This window comes from Microplitis demolitor, chromosome 4 (assembly GCF_026212275.2).
Source record: "Microplitis demolitor isolate Queensland-Clemson2020A chromosome 4, iyMicDemo2.1a, whole genome shotgun sequence".
NCBI lineage: Eukaryota > Metazoa > Arthropoda > Insecta > Hymenoptera > Braconidae > Microplitis > Microplitis demolitor.
The window spans coordinates 1,107,164-1,128,265 of record NC_068548.1 but is presented as its reverse complement, the minus strand read 5'-3'; the positions used below and the strand labels follow the sequence as shown (position 1 = coordinate 1,128,265).

The 21,102-nt window shown below is 39.0% G+C and overlaps 3 protein-coding genes across 4 annotated transcripts in view; all 3 read right to left on the bottom strand.

Moving 5' to 3' along the window:
* Positions 1-3,947: 3,947 nt before the first annotated feature.
* On the bottom strand, positions 3,948-6,333 carry Odv-e66-10 (putative envelope protein ODV-E66-10). Its single transcript, XM_053738181.1, has one exon. The coding sequence runs from the start codon at positions 6,264-6,266 to the stop codon at positions 3,993-3,995; it is 2,274 nt and encodes a 757-aa protein (XP_053594156.1). The 5' UTR covers positions 6,267-6,333; the 3' UTR covers positions 3,948-3,992.
* Positions 6,334-7,344: 1,011 nt separating this feature from the next.
* LOC103580511 (uncharacterized) lies at positions 7,345-9,292 on the bottom strand. Its single transcript, XM_053738271.1, has one exon. It carries the CDS (start codon positions 9,132-9,134, stop codon positions 7,449-7,451), a length of 1,686 nt encoding a protein of 561 aa, XP_053594246.1. The 5' UTR covers positions 9,135-9,292; the 3' UTR covers positions 7,345-7,448.
* Positions 9,293-9,486: 194 nt separating this feature from the next.
* Positions 9,487-21,102, bottom strand: part of LOC103580504 (cytoplasmic dynein 2 heavy chain 1) — a 25,222-nt gene continuing 13,606 nt past the window's right edge. Inside the window, exons 7-19 of one of the 2 annotated variants that reach the window (XM_014439525.2) lie at positions 18,480-21,045; positions 18,170-18,413; positions 17,782-18,094; positions 16,957-17,724; positions 16,405-16,889; positions 15,602-16,325; positions 15,318-15,547; positions 13,601-15,258; positions 13,036-13,545; positions 12,267-12,980; positions 11,843-12,210; positions 10,806-11,772; positions 9,487-10,312 (exon numbers count right to left, since the gene is read on the bottom strand). In XM_014439525.2, coding sequence (XP_014295011.1) covers positions 9,716-10,312; positions 10,806-11,772; positions 11,843-12,210; positions 12,267-12,980; positions 13,036-13,545; positions 13,601-15,258; positions 15,318-15,547; positions 15,602-16,325; positions 16,405-16,889; positions 16,957-17,724; positions 17,782-18,094; positions 18,170-18,413; positions 18,480-21,045 — 10,144 coding nt within the window. In that variant the 3' untranslated portion in view covers positions 9,487-9,715. The remainder of the gene's footprint in view (positions 10,313-10,805; positions 11,773-11,842; positions 12,211-12,266; positions 12,981-13,035; positions 13,546-13,600; positions 15,259-15,317; positions 15,548-15,601; positions 16,326-16,404; positions 16,890-16,956; positions 17,725-17,781; positions 18,095-18,169; positions 18,414-18,479; positions 21,046-21,102) is intronic. The other variant, XM_053738474.1, reaches the window with a different exon arrangement.

The window sequence follows — 21,102 nt, the reverse complement described above, 5'->3', positions numbered from 1 at the left end:
TGAGAATGTGGGAAAAGACAAAGTTTGGTTATAATTAATTAAATAATTGTCGATTAATTTAGAAGTTAATTATATTTATTATCCTTAATCTTTAAAAAAAAAATTAATTTTATTTTGAACAAAAAAATGAAATTAAAAAATACATATCGATATATTTATAAAAATACAAATAAATATATATATTATATAAAATACAATTATTTTAGAATCTCATATATTTGAAAAAAAAATAATATCAGAACCAATTTAAAAAAAAAGTATTTAAATTTTAAATTTTTTCTAAAAATTTAAAGTATTTTTAAATTTCCCGCTTTTTTTCAAATTTACATAAATTGCGGGATTTTTGTAACTTAAATTTTAAATTTTGTCCAAAAAATCCATGACTTAAAAAAACCTACAAATTAACTTTAAAAAAAAAAATATTTAATATTTAAAATTTTAAATCGTGATAAAAAAAATTATAAATTTTCTTATTTATTTTTAAAAAATTCCATTTATCTATACTAAATTTTTTATAAAATAAAAAAACTTATTATCTTAAAAAAAACCTCAATCACTAGACTTCTATTTATTTTCAATGGAATGGCGATAAGGAACAAAACAAAATGGCGAAATAACAAAAAAAAACCAAACAAATAAATGTAACCTAAAAAAAAAAAAATTCTAATTGGCCAAAAAAAAAAAAAAAATTTAGCAGAAAATGTAATAAAAAAAAAAATAATAAATGGGGATCAATGTATGAACACCAATTAGTTATTAAAAAGACGGTCTATTACTGTGACTACTATACTATTATTATTATAAATTATAACTACGAATTATTTATTGAAAATTGAGTGTACAAATATTTTTGGTAGCATTAGCCGATAGCTAATGATGCCAATGGTAAAAAAAGCCTTCGTATTATGAAAACCAATGGGTATCATTAGATTCCGAACAAAAGATAAACAAAAATTGTAGAATCAGCCTTTGGATTATTCTGCCAATGGTAGCATGAGCCTTTGGCTTATGCTGCCAGTAGTAATTTTAATCTTCGAATTAGAAAAACTAATAGTAGCAGTACTCTTTAGATTATGACAGAAAAAAAGAGTATTAGCTTTTGGTTTATGTCTCATAGTGGTAGCAGTAGCCTTTGGCTTGTGAATAAAACAATTCATTAGTAGATAAGATACACTCAATATTTACTTTATTATTTGAATTGAGTTTAATTAATTATACACGAAATTTTGGTAACATTAGCCTTGGGCTTATGTAATCAACATTGGTAACATTGGCCTTCGGATTATTTAATGAAAACTGGCAGCACTAGCCTTAGGCTTATGTAATCAACGTTGGTAGCATTAGCCTTCGGTTTATTTGATCAAAATTAATAGCATTGGTTTTTTATTTATGCAAAGAACATTGGTAGCATTGGCCTTTGGCTTATGTAATCAACATTGGTAGCATTAGCCTTCGGCTTATTTGATAAAAACTGGTAGCATTAGCCTTAGGCTTATGTGGCAAACATTGGTGGCATTGGCCTTTGGTTTATGTAATCAAAATTGGTAGCATTAGCCTTAGGCTTATGTGGCAAACATTGGTAGCATTAGCCTTCGGCTAACGAAGCAAAATAATTTGTACACCTAAAATACTAAGGAAAATTATAATAATAATAATAAAAAAAAATTAATATTAATCCTTTGTAATCTTCCTACGTAAAAAAACACCATTAATAATTAAAAAAAATTACTCTTAAATAAAAGACAGTAGTTTTTAAATATAGTTCCTGCTGTGTACAATCATGTGTATACGCTAGATTTTAAATAAATAATAAATAATTAATTTAATTTAATTACTATACATATAATTATACATAAATATAAATATTAAATAAAATAAAATTGAGAATTGATCGAGGCCTAGAATTTAGACTAGAGCCGTTATTTTTTTTCTTATCCTAGATTATTTATATATATATATTATAACATTGCCAGGTTTTAAAATATATAAATCGTACTTAAAAAAAATGTAATGCCTTCTACTCCATATTATTAATTATTTTTAATTAATTTTTGTTAATGGTATTTTAATTAATCTATAAATTTTGAAAAAAAAAAAAAAATTAATAATAAATAAATAAATATATAATAATTAGAAAAAAAATCTACACAGTATTGCCTTCTTATACTTTGGTATTTAAATGTTTAATTGTAAGACCATTTATAAAAACTCTTGACTTGGAAAGTCAGCCACGAATACTCTTATTATTATAACTGTTACTGTTGTTATGATTTATTATAATTTAATTGTTAAATTATATATTATTATTTTATGTAATTATACAGCAATAAATATGATAAATAAATGAATTTAAATATATATATAAAATAAATTTATATATATATATATATGGATTAAAATATTGGACAATCATTGAGTCGATCTTCCAAGCTAGAGTTTATTGAAATTATTAAATTCGACTATTTAATGTATAATTTAATAATAATAATTATAAATAAATTTATCAACAACACCAATTACAAACAACAATTATCTTGTATAAGAAATATGAAATAAAGAAAATGCTAAAAAAGATAGTGTTTTTTATTTGGGATCCCAGATTTGAATAAATAATTGAAAACGATCTGCCCTGGTTGAAAATACTGATTGAAAAGAATTCAAATTTCTCCATTTTTAATAATTTGGGTTTTATTTTTTTACTCAGGGATTTAAGTATGGTCATGTGGGTACTCATTCGAGAGGAAATTTTGAGGTTAACATGATAGTGAATTTTATTTTTTTTAAAAAATTATTTTTTTCAAAAATGAATTTTGGAAATTTTTTTGAGAATTAAATATAGTGATGTGGGTACTCGTTCGAGAGGAAATTTTGAGGTTAATATGAGAGTGAATTTTATTTTTTTGAAAATATTATTTTTTTCAAAAATGAATTTTGGAAATTTTTTTGAGAATTAAATATAGTGATGTGGGTACTCGTTCGAGAGGAAATTTTGAGGTTAATATGAGAGTGAATTTTATTTTTTTGAAAATATTATTTTTTTCAAAAATGAATTTTGGAAATTTTTTTGAGAATTAAATATAGTGATGTGGGTACTCGTTCGAGAGGAAATTTTGAGGTTAATATGATAGTGAATTTTATTTTTTTGAAAATATTATTTTTTTCAAAAATGAATTTTGGAAATTTTTTTGAGAATTAAATATAGTGATGTGGGTACTCGTTCGAGAGGAAATTTTGAGGTTAATATGAGAGTGAATTTTATTTTTTTGAAAATATTATTTTTTTCAAAAATGAATTTTGGAAATTTTTTTGAGAATTAAATATAGTGATGTGGGTACTCGTTCGAGAGGAAATTTTGAGGTTAATATGAGAGTGAATTTTATTTTTTTGAAAATATTATTTTTTTCAAAAATGAATTTTGGAAATTTTTTTGAGAATTAAATATAGTGATGTGGGTACTCGTTCGAGAGGAAATTTTGAGGTTAATATGATAGTGAATTTTATTTTTTTGAAAATATTATTTTTTTCAAAAATGAATTTTGGAAATTTTTTTGAGAATTAAATATAGTGATGTGGGTACTCGTTCGAGAGGAAATTTTGAGGTTAATATGATAGTGAATTTTATTTTTTTGAAAATATTATTTTTTTGAAAAAATTATTTTTTTCAAAAATGAATTTTGGAAATTTTTTTGAGAATTAAATATAGTGATGTGGGTACTCGTTCGAGAGGAATTTTTGAGGTTAACATGATAGTAAATTTTATTTTTTTGAAAATATTATTTTTTAAAAAATGAATTTTAAAAATTTTTGCTTAAAAGTAAATAAAGTGATGTGGGTACTTATTTAAGAGAAAATTTTTCTTTGGCTTCAAAAATAAACGAAGTTTAGGTAATTTATAGTAATTCGAATCTGCTGGGGTGGTTGCCTTCCTGGATTTCCTCGAAGAAAAATTAAAAATTCAATATGATAAATTTGTTTTCAATAAATGTATCCAATTACTCAACGAGTTCATACATCATAGTATTGGGATTTCTTATGAAGTTCTTGCCATTTAACTCATACCTATCATTGGGATCGCTGTGCGAGCTGCCAGCAAGAATTATATCAAGACCACGTTTAATAGTGTAGTAATATTTGTCATCACTTAAAAGTATTTCGAATCGTTTTTTATTGAACATAAATGAAATACGATATAACGAATCAATGAATATTCTAGTAGGTTCAACATTTGTATCAAACACTTGGCGCCAACGATAAGTTCCCCTTGTTCGGGAAGTAAAGCAACCGTTTTCATCTAAGTCTGGAACTGTTTCAATATACATGTGGGAATCGCTTTTAATATCATCGTCTTTTACTCTTAGTTTCAATTCACGATCCGCTAATTTATTGTATACGGAATAATGCATTACTAAACCGTTATCGGTACAAATTCCGTATTCCATTACCTCGGAATCACCATAAATTTTATCAAACTTATAATTATTGATCCAGAATAACAAGTTTTTATTATCATCAGTCAAATGTCCAATGTACGATCTGACGCCTTGGCATAAATGAGCCAATGATCCGGTTGCAGGTTTCAAATTGTCAAATTTATTGTATTTATCATCGACAAATGATATCACACCTGGTTGTAATTTAAGTTCAGGCCATTTCATTACATTTTCATATTTACTGTAATCGACGTCTGTAAGATATAATTTACGCATTTGAATCCATCCCGCGGCAAATTCAAAATTATCTGGATCGCTTTCGTAGGCCGCAATGTCCTCACGTTGGACACGCAACGCAAATATGAATTTCGGTGATTTAAATACACCGAGACCAATGTAAGGAAATATAATGGCGCCCAACTTTGCTTCTTTTCTATATTCCGGCCAGTAATATTTCAAAATATCCTTGCAAGTTATCTTAGGCTCCCGACCAAACAAACCATAGGGTACAAAATCCATGTCTGGATGCAGAATCTTGTCGAATAATTTTACTACAACGTCATCTATCTTCGGACTGTCATCCATCGCGCGGTATATGTTCACATAAAAGCTCCCTAATTTCGCTAAATTTGAGAAAGTTGCTACTTTATGACGAACATTTGAACCGTCTCGATACAAACCGTCTTCACCATCGTCATCTATCTTTGCGGTTACATCGAAAACGTTACGAAAGCGTGTAAATATGCCCGTTTCAATGACAGCTGTATACGAATCAAAGTCGTTTATATAATCAGTAATCAACCTCGGGATCATTACATGAACAAGATCGACTCCCTCGGGCGTCGATCCCGTCTCTTTGCCCAACTTTGGTCCCATATCATTAAGTCTACGGCGACAAATTTCTAGTACAGCTTCAATTTCGCCGAGGATTTCGTACATTGACAGCATGCGTGCAAACAAAACGCTAATGTCGTGCCAGCCAAAACCCCAGATCGTAGTCTGGTAATTGTTAAATTTTTCTTTTGCAAGTTTTTTGTCTATATGATTGATTAGAAATTCAACGATTTGTAAATATTTCGTTAATGTGTTGTCGGAAGCGTATTTGTTCAGAAGTGCGATGCCAAACAAGGAAGCTTCGTTAACTTTCATCTCCATATCATCGTCAGTAAATTTCTTCATAAAAACCGCGTCTTTATCCCCTTCCATTTTGGTAGCTATCATTTCGTATTCACTTTCAAGTGGCAAATTATTTTTCAGTGCCTCTCTTAGTTTTTGTTTTCGCTTCGTTTTGTCATTTATGTCATCTACGTTTTTTTCGGGTAATGTCTTTTCCTCTTCTTTATCTTCTTCAATTTCTGCTGGTATAATTGGACTTGTGTTTTCATTTTGCTCGGGATTTATTATCTCCGGAGGTTCATCTGGATTAGCATCAAGTGATGAATCATCAGAATGTTCTTTTGACGTATTGGCAACATCCTTTTCATTCGATGGCTCATTCGAATTTGTTGTTTCTGATTTATTCGAATTATCTTTGTCTGATTGAATTTCTGATGGTTTTTCCAGACCCGGAGCTTTATTTGAGTCTGGAGTTAATTTCTCCGGAGGAATCTCTCGACTAACACGAGCTGATGGGAGGTTAGAATTTTCTTTTTTTGGTACAACGTCAGTATTCTTTTGTTTCAGAGATTCATTCGAATTTGTCACTTCTGATTCATTCGAATTACGTCTTTCTGATACGCGACGTAGGGGAGATGGCTTATTAAAATACGTTATTAACGCAAGTATAATCACAATGATGGCAATGAGCAATACAAACCATTCTATCGTACTCATCATAGTTACTTTTTATTAGTTTTTATTTGCTAATTGAATTTATCGTTTTAGTCTTCTATAATAAAGCAAAATAAAAATAAAAAATTTTATTATAATTTTAAAAAAGTTTATGTTCTATTAGAAGACAGTAAATGAATAAGAGAATTGATTAATGAAAGGATGCTATTTGATGGTCAGATACTTTCCATGCTCAACCTTTTTTATGAGAGTTGTTTGTTAACCTATTTTAGGTATACATGCGCGCGATGCCCCTACTCTCTGCCTAGGGGACATCTTTAGTTGGAAGACTCGCTAGGAAGTAAGTAATAGATGGCGCTCTTATATAAGGGAAGGTATTAAAAGGAAAAAAAAAAAAGAAGTGGAATGCAGTAGAGTCTCTATAACTTTTTCGTTCTGTTACTTTGGCTTCCCTTCATTTCTCCTCCGACAGCAGGAGAAGTTTTCTCCCACTCTGTCACTCAACTGTACATGCGCAGATATAGCGTGATTCTGCGTACAGGCGTTGCGCGTAAACTAAGTATTCTAACCTTAAATTCGTGTACGTAAATAAACATTTGGGTTTAATAAGCTTTAATACTACGAAAGTCATTAAAAAAAGAAAAATTTATTATTTGATGAAAAATGAGTTTCAGAAAAATTAGTTTTCTATTTAAAAAGTTTAACAATAATAAAATTGGCATATTAATTTTGGAAAAACCTAACCTTAAAAATTAAAAAACTTGTAGGTCGTTTTGACTGACTCACCCCTTTTTTTAGGCCACCCTACCTTCGCCGTAAAGTACTCTAATTTTACTGTAAATTACCGCTCATTTCCGTAAGTTACCGCAGTTCACCTCAAAATCCACCATTCACTGCAAGTTTGCCGTAAATTGCAGTCTTTCATCTCAAAGTACGGGAATTTACGGAAAATTACCGAATTATATGGTATTTTTCGGTAAATTATCGTGATGCTACCGTAAATTTGCAGTAAACTACTGCGATTTTACCGCAAGCTACCGTATTTTTGCCATAAATGCCGTACTTAAGGTAAAATACCGTAAATTCTGGTATTTTACCTTAAGTAAAATGTAAAAAAATGGTAATTTACGGTAATTCGGATCTGCTGGGGTTGTTGCCTCCCTGGATTTCCTCGAAGATAAATTAAAAATTCAATATGATAAATTTGTTTTCAATAAATATATCCAATTACTCAACGACTTCATACATCATAGTATTGGGATTTCTTATGAAATTCTTGCCATTTAACTCATACCTATCATTGGGATCGCTGTGCGAGCTGCCAGCAAGAATTATATCAAGACCACGTTTAATAGTGTAGTAGAATTTGTCATCACTTAAAATAATTTCGAAGAATTTCTCATTGAATTTAAATGAAACACGCTTCAATGAATCAATGAATATTCTAGTAGGTTCAACATTTGTATCAAACACTTGGCGCCAACGATAAGTTCCCCTTGTTCGGAAAGTAAAGCAACCGTTTTCATCTAAGTCTGGAACTGTTTCAATATACATTTGGGGATCGCCTTTAATATCATCGTCTTTTACTCTGAGTTTCAATTCACGACCCTCTAATTTATTGTCTACGGAATAATGCATTACTAAACCGTTATCGGTACAAATTCCGTATTCCAACACCTCGGAATCACCATAAATTTTATCAAACTTATAATTATTGATCCAGAATAACAAGTTTTTATTATCATCAGTCAAATGTCCGATGTACGATCTGACGTCTTGGCATAAATGAGCCAATGATCCGGTTGCAGGTTTCAAATTGTCAAATTTATTGTATTTATCATCGACAAATGATATCACACCTGGTTGTAATTTAAGTTCAGGCCATTTCATTACATTTTCATATTTACTGTAATCGACGTCTGTAAGATATAATTTACGCATTTGAATCCATCCCGCGGCAAATTCAAAATTATCTGGATCGCTTTCGTAGGCCGCAATGTCCTCACGTTGGACACGCAACGAAAATACGAATTTCGGTGATTTAAATACACCGAGACCAATGTAAGGAAATATAATGACGCCTAACTTTGCTTTTTTTCTATATTTCGGCCAGTAATATTTCAAAATATCATTGCAAGTTATCTTAGGCTCCCGACCAAACAGACCATAGGGTACAAAATCCATATCTGGATGCTGAATTTTGTCCAATAGTTCAGTCACTTTGCCATCTATGTTAGTTTCAAAGCCCAATGCCCGGTAAACAGTCCCATAAAAATTCCCAAGCGATGCTAAATATGAGTAAGTCGCTACACTTCGGTATAGATATGAACCGTCTCTATACAGACCATCTTTGCCATCGTCTTCAGTATTGTAGGTTATGTTAAAAATCCTACTAAGCGATTCAAACAGGTTTTTTTGGTCTCGAGCTTCCGAGTCATACAACTCACGATCATTCAGGTAATTAGTCATCATACGCGGGATCGCAATATAGACAAATTCAAAGCCATTCCGTGTCCAGCCCAATGATTTGTTAAGTTCCGGAATTATTTCGATAATCCTACGGCCACAAATCGTCTTCACTTCTTTGTCTTCTCCGAGGTATTCGTACATTGCAAGCATCCGTGTCAATAAAACAGAAAAGTCGAACCAATCACAGCCCCAAGGAACCTTTTTATCGGATCCGATTTTAATGGCGCCCAATTTGTCCTCAACTTTTCGGATTAGATCTTCTGCTACGTGTAAATATTCTTTCAAATGGTCATCCGTGGCATACTTTGCCAGCACTGCGATACCAAATGACGCGATTTTTCCTACTTTGGGAACATCGCCTTTCATGAAATGTTTGTTAAATGTTTTTAGGTAAGATTCTGTTTGGTATTCGTTGAATATTTCTTGGTGGTTACTCAAAGTCATTAGTTCTGAATTAACCAGTGCTAGTTCCACGTCATATTTGTGATCATAACTATTTTTGTCAGTGGGTAGTTTTGGATATAATACAAAACGTAACACCACTAATGCGCAAAACACGTAGGAGTTTTACAGTATTCAATAATGACATTATGAATTTTCTTTATCTTCTAATATAACAGATGAAATATTTTTAAAATGATGTCTTATTTTATTCTATTATCGACGTCTTATTAATAGAGTCTTCTAGAATTCTTGTTTGAGTTCCTAAAAATTACACCTCTGTCATTATAAGACTTATTGACGACGCCTTCAAAAAGTCGTAAAGCAGTAATTCCGACTTGAATGCTGTTTGGGTAGATTCCTATCCATGAAAATTATGATGAACTCGACCACATGCTTTCCTATATCGTAAAAATCCAAGTAAGAGATATAGATTTACATAAAACTTTCCTTACCCTTTAATGCTTGACCTTGAAACCCCACCCCCATGTTCAGGCGGATTGTTATGAAACTAGAGATTTGGTATCATAAATTTCTTTATTTGGTCCCCATATTTGCTACAATTTTTCTTTACACATAAATAATTAGTTAAGACCTAAATAAATAATAACATTTCTTTTTATCCATTCATTGCGTCGATCCCTACTACAATTAACCTTCAATGAGCAAATCAATTCATCTCTCTGTAAATTATTGTAAACTGGTATCTCAATTCCTTCGTCTTGTTTGCTAGAGACGTAATCGTCGCCGCGGACGTATTTCAATAAACATAAAGGAGTATTGATGACAGCTGACGATTTATCATTTACTTCAATCAAATTTCCATTACTGATAGTTGCTCCTGTAATTAGCAGGCCGTTAATAATAATTCCTTTGTCATGGCTTGAAGTTTTTTGAGATGTCAGTTCGTTATTGTCCAGCCAGATGGCCTTCAAAGTCAATTCATTCAATCCAATGGATAATTCTCGCGCTGTAAATTGTTTTACTGCTGCTAGAAAACCTTTGGGACGGGATAAGTAACTTAAGTTTATAATATTTATTTTTTTGTATTCATTTGAGGTTATGAGAAGATTGTTTGTATTTATTGATGACAAAAATTTACTGCGTGCTATCAGATCGTTGATAAATGATAGAATTTCTTTAGATCCCGATGGCCAGTAGTCAAGCCAATTTTCTGGTGTCTGAAAGAAAAAATTATTAGTTATAAATAGAAAAAAATTTTAGTTTGCTGCAATAGCCAAAGGCTAATGCTGCCAATTTTGTACCTAAGCCGAAGGCTGAAGCAGAAAATGCATATGATAATGCCTTAGGCTCGTACTACCAAATTTTGTAATAGTTATCGACTAGTACTACCAAGTTTGCTGCATAAGCCGAAGGTTAGTGCTGCTAATTTTATACACAAGCCAAAGGCTAAAGCTACGAATGTTTCTTCTAATGTCTTATGCTTATGCTACTCAATTTTGTAATAGTTTTTGGCTAATACTACTAAGTTTGCTGCATAAGCCAAAGGTTAGTGCTACCAATTTTGCTTCACAAACCGTTCACTAGTTCTACTAAGTTTGTTAGACTAGCCAAAGGCTAATGCTGAAAATTTTGCTGCAGAAACCAAAGGCTTATGCTGCCAACGTATCACATTATCGTCGACAAGTTCGAGATTATAAATGATCGACTTACTTTTGAGGTAATTATTTTATTATTGATGATGTCTTCTCTCAAATTAGATAGTAATTTATTATAATTACGAGTTTCATTATTGAAAAATTGTTCAATTGGATGATTTGTCGGTGTCGTTGTCACTTTTATTTTCGAAAGTGATGATGAATATTGTTCATAGTAATTTTTAAGGTCACGTTGTAATTTAGTATCAGATTTTTTCGATAACTTTTTGTCAGATGTATTGAAAGACTTATCGAACATGCCTTTGAGATCAGTAATAACGATCTCAGCGGCAGATCTTTCCCAGGCTCTGAGCGCGTTAGCCGGTAACCCGAATATTTCCAGCGGGTCATCAGTATCTGCCAGTTGATCAATAACTCTCATAGAATCTTTCTTACAAGCCTCAGGTACACTGATAAGTTTCCCTAGTCTTCGACGTCCCTGGAAGACATCTTGAGACCAGAGATCTTGTATGATAGCTTCCAAAACCCTCATATCAAACCGATCCTGCAATCTTCCCCCATAGATCGCGATATCCAACAATCCGCGGCCTTCTTCCCAGTCTAGGCGCGCAGCAGGATTGAATTTCAGCGCGTAATTAACCACGAGCTCACGCGCAGCCTCCAAGTCGGCTTCGTTCCATTCGTAAGCGCGGATCCAGCCACGTGGAACGAACTTTCTGCGTTCCTGAAGGACTGCATGCAACCAGGCCAGCACGAAAATGCCCTCGGAGTCTTTAGACTGGGGTCTGTAGCTCTGCAATTGACGCAGCGATCTCTTGAGGTTGCGCTTCACGCCCTCTGGTGGTTCGTAAGCGAGTTTCAAACACAGTCCTGCTAACCCGGGGTAGAATCCCGTACACTCTTCAGTAGTCAACCAGATTCGAGTTGATTCATGTTGTGGAGTATTTCGGAGGATGCTTTCTAATTTGGGAAGCCAATTTAAAGCCAATTGGAGATTGCTGAGTAGTATCCATCCGCCATTTCTGTAAAAAAAGTTAATTTAAACACCTTCAAGTTCTACGTGACCCTGAACTTGGTGAGTCTAGATCTAACCTGCAGGAATTGTCGATCATCATTTCCGCCTGTTCAACTTGACCCTGTCCCAATGAGACTTCACTGAATCCACCAGTGAACCCCATGCGTTTGGCCAAATTGCTCAATTCTGGACCTGGATCCGCCCCAGGTGACAACAAAAACAGTACCGGGCGTTTCTGGCCCTCGACTACAGATTCCAGTGTCCAGGCACTGGGCGCCAGGTCTTTGATGCTCAACTTCTCGGTCACGTACTTCGTTAACGCAGTGTTGAGATAGTCGGGCCTCAGGGCCTGGATTATCAGCAACTTTTGGAACGAGCTGCATGACGTGTCCTTGTAAATCGTGTTCAAGTCCTCTAGCCACTCACTGCGAAGTCTCTGCGCCAGCTAAGCAGTAAAACGCATTAAGTCCTGAGTAAGTGGAAGCTTGAGAGAATACTTACCTGGGGAATTGAAGAAACCAGAGCGCGAATAGCAGGTTTCCGTTCTTCCGGGACCCAGTCGGGGACTGACGCGTCGCGATCATGCGCGAGGTCTTTGTCTGGTGTTAGAGGGCTTAGAATTGCGGGGTCTTTGAACAAAAGATGGCGTTCGTTGTCTGATACTGGATAGATCATCAGAGCGAGATAAAGCGCGAGAGGTAATCTATCTTTGCGATACGATGCTTTGGTGCAGTAATTCAGAGTCAATGCGATCATTTTCTTTTCAATAAGACCTTCAGCTTCTTTCTTATCTACGTCTACTAACTGCTTCCGGTACTTCTCAGCCTCTAGATAAATTTCCGTGAACGCTTCGACGCTAAAAACATAGAGCGAGTTGAGAAGCGCGAGCGACTTGACCGTTTTAAATAACTGGGCAGCGAACTTCGCTAATTTCTCGTGCTCACGCGCGCGTTGAGTCACTTGGTCGCGTCTTTGACTATTTTGTTCCAACGCGCGAGCTATTTCTTTGGCTTTGGCCTGCGTGGCTTCCAGTGAAGACAGCAGAGAGTTTGGCGTAGACTCAGAAGTGTCTTGAAGCAGATCCTCGCCACGTGCGTTGGCTAACTGAGCAAGCAGATCCACTCGTGCCTGGTCGCGCTCACCTGCGAGCTTTTCTTCGAGCTCCAGAGCTTCGCGACGCTGCTTGTCCAGCTCTGGAGTCTCTTGCAGCAGCGCCTTAACCCAAGATAATGATTAGAAACCTTTGAAATAATGAGATACCTTAACTTACCTTCTCAACGAAGCGCTCAGCTAAGCTCCGGGTGCCAGCACCCAGGGTAATTTTGAACAGCACGGCATCAGCTTCACGTGGGAGTGAATCAAGTTCATCGCGCCTGGTAGCTAAGAATAATTTAAATCCCCCTTGGACATTGAGAACCCTGTCGCCGAGTTTCAGTGACCTTCTGCGGAGCAACGGAAGTAGAATCGACGGTAACTCGACAATTTCTTCAACCAGCAACGCTTTGCCAAAGCGCACTGCCAGTTCTAGAGTCATCAGGAACTTGGCATCACTTGGCTTAGTAACTTCTAGCTGATTTTCTAGATTGAGCTTCAGCCAATTGACAGCAACCCCACTGGCGTCAATAAATAGAGGCACTAAAGGACCACGAAGCGCACAGATCGCGCCCGCGATGCTTACAGAGTCTGCTGGTAGATCCTGAGCTCGCCAAATAAGGCGCTCGCGCTCGGAAGCCAGTAGATCGATGACTTCGCGCCTCCATTTGTCATCTTTGGCTGATTCCTAACAATTTTGATTATTCAGATCAATAATATCGATATTTGAAGTTGATACTTACCGAATAGACGAGCAGACTCGCTGCGTTAGCTGCTTCGACATCCAATCTCGTCTTCCGCGTAGTCAGCATCTCTAACTGCTGTTCCCAGTCGCGATATTCTGCGTCCAGTTTTTCTAACAACGCGCGAGCAGTCTTCAGACTAGCTTCGGTAGCTTCCGAGCGAACTTGAAGCGCAGCAGCGCCACGAGAATGCTCAGCCAGCTGTTCCTGAAGCTGCTTCACGCGCGACTCAACTGAATTGAGACCCTCAGATAATTTGTCTATTTGAGCCTCCGCTGCGGCTAATTTGTCAGACAATTGACGCTGTTCACGCTCCAAAGGAGCGACTTGTTGGAGAATCTGACCATACTGAAGGTTAGCGAGCACCCATGCAGCCAATGGAGCTGCAGCTACTGAAGCGCGACGTGCAGTCTTCTCTTCAAATGACTCTGGACGTTCTTTGACGAGTTTTTGAACGGCTTCTAGACTTGCTGAGGTGCTACGTCGCGCATCCCAGGTCCTGATTTCATCTTTGACCCCACGCTTCGCTAGGAATATCTTCATGCTGTTCCATGATGTGTCTTTGATGCCCATAAGACGTAGGACGCCTTCCAAGACATCGCGAACTGCCGCGGGAGGTGCGCGTAGTGATCTAACCTCAGCCAAAGCATCAGCGTTGATGTTTGCTACTGCGTGAGAGGCTGCTTCAACCAAAGGCTCAACTTTGGAAAGCTCGCTTTCAATAGCGACTTTGCGACGCGCAAGTTCCGCACTCTCTTTTTCAGTATTGGCTTTCAAACTCGTCATTTCTCCACGTTGCCCAGTAGCGCCTCGCATTGTAGCAGTGATTTGTTCTAATGCTGCATTAGCTCTGCCTGTTTGTACTTCCAGCTCTTTGCGTTGTCTAGAGGCCTCGTCTTCTAGCTTAGCGACTTTGTCACCCGCTTCTTTGAGTTTGCCAATCCCTGCCTCTAAACTAGAGATTTTTGATTCTACGTCCCTGGTCCAGGATGCGCGAAGTTCGCGCCAAGAATTTAAAAGCGCGTAAAAGCGTGCTGGAGATTGTTGAGCACGTGGAGCATGCAGGTGAGTTTCTATCAAATGTTTAAGACCAGAAATTGATTCTGGAGAGTCTGAAGCTTCTGGGATCACTTGGACTCCGAGATCTTGGAGGCGAGACTCCAGAGTCCACCACTCAGCGTTAGGAGTCTCAGAGATCACCAACGCGTCTTGTAGCACGGCCATGCTATTGAGCTCTGCGGAGTCCAGAATGATCACGACACGTAGGAAACTACGAAGGCGGTGGTACAGAAATTGATCAAGACCACCAGTGAAGTCTTCCTTACGTGCCAAGTCAGTCAAGGGCGCTACCAGCGTGTCTAGTTCATCAGGAGCCATAAGACCTGGGATTTCTCCTCGTGATACCAAGGCGCCAGCAAGATTACTCACGCCTTCTTCACGCAGATGATGTTCCTCTAGCAGTAGTAATGTTGGCTCTCCATCAATGCCCGCTGATTGAACCGCTGCCTTGATAGAAACTTTTCCACGACCTGGGCCTGAGTCGATCAGTTTCAACGAAGACACTGAAGCTATCAGACGTGCTGCTGATCTTCTGCCACCTCCAGGACGTCCTGCCATTACCAATCCCCGGAATCCAGCACCAAATGACCAGCTGATAGCTAAGAAATTTAAAAATTAGTATTTGAAACTTGAGCGTTGATTGCGGGTTGAGACTTACTGGCAGTCATTTGAAGCAGATGATCAGAAAGAACAGTTCCCACTGCTTCACCTTCGCGTAGGCACTTGGAAATCACGTTCTGTATCTCCTGTTTCCAAGATTCTGGAGCCAGAGGGCTAAGAACTGCATTCCCACCTCGCCAAATGTACAGATTGTCGTTTTCGGTCTTTAGGTCTGGTATTTTCAGTTTTAGGGTTGACTTCCAACGTGACTGGTCCTTTCGACTCAATCTGAAAGCAAAACATTCTGTTTTATCTGCAAATGATCAAAATAACGTGACTTACCTTGGGTAGAATAAATGGACCCCAGCATCTAGAAGATAGCGGGCAATGTCTTCTTGATTCTCTGGCATTGGGTAATTCTGCAGAGTTTCTGCCCAACGACTTAGATCTTTTGAAGTCCACGAGAATTCTTTGACTGCTGAAATCGAGTCCTGCATCACCGACGCCAAGAACGAGACCCAGGACCCAGATTCGACAGACGTGATCTTCTTTAGCGCGTGTTTCAAGTGGACTTCAATGATCGCCTGGAGATCACCGGTCGTTGGAGGCATCAGCTGGTGAGTCGATAGCAGAGCATTGAGCCTTGGATGAAGATGAGTTGATTTATCAGCAGTCGATAGAACAGTGACAGGTAAGCTCGCGAACTCTAGGTCGTCTTCATGGAAGCCTTTGTCTTCTAGCAGCTGACGGAGAAGTTCTTGCAGTGATTTGGCCCCAAGATGCAAGTCCTCGATGACCAAAATTATCTTAGAGCCAGTACGTGGTCTGTACGCACGTCCATTCGCTGATTCTACACGTACACAAGATCTCTTGAGCCGGTTTATCAGGTCCGCGTTGCCGAACAATGAAGATCCGAAGACAATACTTGCAGAGTCTTTATCCTTGAGCGCATGCAGAGCTGCAGTTATCAGGCTGCTTTTGCCGCTGCCACGTGACCCACGGAGTAGTGTAGGCTGTCCAGCTTCTATCCAGGGTGAAATAGTCATCAATCCACGATCTAGGATATCTAGAAATAAGAAATCACCAAAATTAGAACCCTGCTCTCTTTGAATCCCTTTGTAACACGCGTTAGAATAAACTGTTACTTGTGATCAGGACGGGAGGTTCATTATCAATCAGCCTGGTCTGCTCGCCAAATGGTTCCAGACGATCGATCTCTCGATTGTAGACGACATCGAGCGGACGCTGTGGATCTGGACACCAGGAATCCAGAGTTTGATAAATGAAATTCCCTAATGCGTTCCGTGCGTCTTGTTTCTCAACTTGAAAGCACGTGGACATCAGCAGCGAGTATGTTACTGAGTTCAGCGTAGCCGAAGATTGAAAATGAGGCAACAGTGCGTTGATTAAACCTGCGCGCGATGCAGTGTCTTCAGTATTCTCGTTCTCCAGCGCCCGTTCCACTACAACCGGTAGTTTATCAGCGACTTGTCTTACTACAGAAGGCAGAGGATCGAGAACTGAGGACGAGAGCAACAAAGACACTGGCATCGTCGCTAAATGAAGTACGCCAAGTCGCGAAACGGTTGCAGGACTTGCGCCTGCTAACTGGTGGGTCTCAAAGATGAACCTGTAGACAAATTGAAATTTTGATAAGATTTAAAGGTTTGCTAGAGTCTATGAGTTGGTGTCGTTACCTAACGCGTGGGTTGAGTTTGATGCTAACGCCACTGGCTAGGGTCAATATCCGATTGTCGTCAAGTGCCGAATTCAAGGCTTCTGCCCAAACGGGTTCTACATCGCCATTTAAAACTATCCACAGTGATTCCTCGGCAACAGAAGTCACTGCTGTTGATAGCAGACCGTCCTTCCACTCTCTGGTCTGCGAGTCAACGCGACCCAGTAGCTGCGTCTTGGGAATAGCGCCAGGAAATATGTTTATCTCTCTCAAATTGTTTCCTTGCTTGACTAGAGCTTCAAAAAGTACTTTTCTGACAAGAGTTTTCCCACAACCAGGTGGCCCGACGATAGCGACGCCTGTCCGGCTACGCAATTGGTCGTAGAGCTGTTCGCAACGAACCGCAGTACCTTCAGTCAAGTTACGCGCACGGCAGATGTCTTCTAGAATATTGCGAAGTGTCTGCTGGTCTTGAGAAGGCTGATGTTTGAAATCTTGGTTAACGAAGACGTCCTGAAGGATCTGATTGAACTTGATCGTGTCTTCCTCCGTTAGTTTGGGGACAGTTGAAGATCTGATGGCTTGCAGAAGTCTTTGACACTCGTCTTGAATGAGGGAAGATGAAATAGAATCTAAGACCGACTTCAAAGCGCGAAGACTCCAATCATAGTGTGGCTGGTAGGTTAGAAGCTTCTCTGCAATGTCCAAAGTTTCTACTAACTGCTCAGCTAGAGTTGATGCTTCTTGAAAGCCTGCGCACTCTAAAAGTGCTTTTACAATATCGTAGCTGGAAGAAATAAATTGTCAGCGTTATAATTTGTTGCTACTTCACATTCTGACTTACCGATCGGGATGTGCCATAGCTATAGGTCTAAAGAGACGCGCTAGTGAGTCAGGAAGTTTATTACGCCCTCCATAATCATTACCCGCTGGGTTCATGGTTATGAAGACACAGCAATGAGGATCGAGCGCGATTTTTTGATCCCCTAGTTGCACATGCGATAGGTTATCTCGCAGACTCTGCTGTAAAGGCTGGACTAGCATCGCTACTGCGCTAAGAGTTTTTTCTTCAAGGCGATTGAACTCGTCGAAGCACCCCCAGGCGCCTGCTTGTGCGAGACCACCTAAAATTCGCTTCATGCTGCTCGCATCCATACCTAGAAAACAAACAGCATTCTTTAGCATATCGACAAGCTCTTATGAGCTCATCAAGTGATGTAGAGACAACTAACCTTCATCACAATTGAATACTAAAACCAGCCGCCCTAATATAGAGGCTAACGCTTTAACACTCTCAGTTTTTCCAGTACCAGCTGGACCGGTTGGACTGCCACCTAGTCCTAGTTTCATGGCCTGAGTCAACGCGAGAAAACATTTTTCTGTTAGAGTCGTACGCACTAGACCAATAGCCGCACCTTGATACTCAAAGCGATACTGGAACTCAGCTCCGGCGCATTTAATAACCGGTCCTTGGTTCTAAATCCCAAAAGATGGTGATCAAAGTTTATAATCCAAGATACTGAATAAAAGATGTCAACTTACCGTTTTGTAGCAACGCAACTGCCGGTTCCAGGTCCAAGATGTATTGCCACCGGTCTCTACGACACTTATCAAGCTACGCACGATATTTAGGTGATGGACTGTCTCCAACAAGAGACTGCGTGCTTTCAAAGCAGTCAGCTGATCATTAGCATCTTCTAGAGTTCGGAATTTAGCTCTCTGGGCTTCCAAATGCTCGACCAACGTCTTCAAAGCTATTTTTCCATTACGCACAGCATCCTCGCAGCGTTCTGTGAAATGGATTCGCTCTGTGAGCAACAAAATCTGACTAGGATACTTCGTAGGCTCTAGGGACCGGTTTTGGTAACATTGGTCAAGATTTTTGGCAAGCGTAGCACGGATTCCGTCTTCTAGATTTCTCAGCCAAGATGGCAGTGAGTCTGCGAGATCAACCGGCTGCATCAGGGTCAGAACTTCACCTTCCGGGGAGACAATAGCAGCTATGGCGCCATTTTGGATGTCTACACTACCAATTCCTTGATAGAGCTTCGGCAAATGACTTTTCAGACCAGCGTTGCTTCCGGAGATCAATTCCAGAAGATCTTCGTCACTCAAAAAGTAAAGACGAGGATAGGCAGCGCGCTTTTCTTCAAGGAACTCATCAAGACTCCGCTGACATCGATCCAGTAGGTCTTTCAGATTCACTAACGCTGGCATAGGCAAACGACGCAATGAAGGAACGCGCGGATCACGTGATACTTCACTCATGAAGTGTCGAAACTCTTTGTCTGCACGAGACCACTTCCCGTTGTCATTTGCTGGTGTCACTACGGTTCCACTGCTGAAGACTGGTTCCAGATAAACCCACTTGCGTTGAACGGTGCCCAGTACCTTAACGCGTTCCTCGAGTTCAAAGAGCGCAGATTCACAGCGACCAGCACGCGCAGCAAATCGTTCGAAACCCGCAGCACCCTTAGCGCCTTCAATAAGTAACTTTAGCTCCCCCACACGTGACAGTAATTCCCCGTACTCGCCCATCAACAAAATGTCTCGCCCTTTGCTGTCCTTGGCGTCCTGAAGTTGAACGGAAGCCATAGATTCCCAGGCCTCTAACTCAACAATTGCTTGGCGTATTCCATTTTCTGCCAACGCGCGTTTGGTTACATCACGTACTTTTTCAACATTGTCTTCAATTTTAGATGCAACATCGATCAAATTGCCTAGAGTCATGTCTCGTGTGCTTACTTCGAGACCTAGAAGTTTCTTCAAGTCACTCCAGTGCTCATCAGCCAGCTCATCACCGCGTACGAGCTGGACGAGCTCAGCAGCGTGACGCAGCTCTCGAAGACGCTTTCCAACAAACGTATCTATCTCCGTAGATTCTGCTGGAGGCTCCTTTACTTGAACTTTGATACGCTCGCGCCACGAATCCAACCAGTCGTGAAATCGTGGAAGGCGACGTCGCGCAACAGTCCATTCTTCGGACAACTGACCATCTAATTCCTGAATGAATTCTTCCTGGAACCGGCAATTAGATTCTTCGGCCTCTAACTCAGCTTCCAGACGTCGCGAGACCTCTGGTGATTCATCATCGAAAACTTCAGCAACCTCAAGACCAACACGCTGGCAATCAGTGATTACAGAGTCACGCTGATCTTCCAGCAGAGTCCAGCGTTCGCGCATTCCGGCGATCCAGTCAACGGTAACTATATTCGGCTTGGATGACCAACGGGTTTCCCAGCGTTCGCGTTCGTCTTTCAGCGCAGCAGCACGATGGCGAAGATTTAATTTCGCATCATCCACGTGACGTGCGACAATCATCTTATGTCGGTCCAAACGATCTGCGAGACTTTCCCATGCAGCATGAGCTCCAGAGAGTCCGTCCAACTTCTCACGTGTCCAAGCTGCCATGATTCGTGCGAGCCCCGTTGCACATTCAAGCTCTGCGGCAATTCGTGGAGTGTCTCGTTCTATTCTCCGATGGGCCTCATAAGCCAGCGCAACTTCCTCAATATCTTTGGGACGATGATCTAAATCTCGGCCTGCCAAGCTGAGGAAATCTACGCAGGTCACTAATCTCTCTGCTGCCTCAGAGCGTAATTCCGTTGACAACCGATCCCACGTACGACGTGTCGCTGATTCTAAATCATTGCGTGTTGTCGCGGTGTCAATGGCAAAACACCATAACTTAATTTCTCCTCCGCGTAGTTTCCCAATTTGTTGTGCCCACTGTTTCGCATCCTTGAAGGCTTTCTCCCATTCTTTCGGTGGTTTTCCTTTCAGCTTGTCAGCGATATCTGCCGTCGCAGGTTCAGCTAGTGGCATCCACTTCAACTTGACAGCATTCAGTGTTTCGATAGCCGCTTCGGCATCTTTATAAACTCCGCCAAAGAGATAAGCATTCTTTTCAACAATAATACTGAATTTAGCATCTTGTGGGCTTCCAACCCCACGAAAATTAAGCGGAATCGAAAGAAAACGTTTGATAGCCGAATATATTTTAGCCCGAATTTCTTCAACTGTTGGGCGCCATTGCAGCTTATTGTCACGAAATATCAATTCGATCTGAATTTCTGGTAGTTTCTTAACTAAATTTGGTAACGCCGCCCTAGAAACAAGTAGTTTTGTCAACAAATACGAGTATTAGCAATAGCCATCCATAATT

Excerpts from the sequence above, each read along its gene's own strand:
- Odv-e66-10 (XM_053738181.1), bottom strand. The coding sequence starts at position 6,266 with ATGATGAGTACGATAGAATGGTTTGTATTGCTCATTGCCATCATTGTG.
- LOC103580511 (XM_053738271.1), bottom strand. The coding sequence starts at position 9,134 with ATGACTTTGAGTAACCACCAAGAAATATTCAACGAATACCAAACAGAA.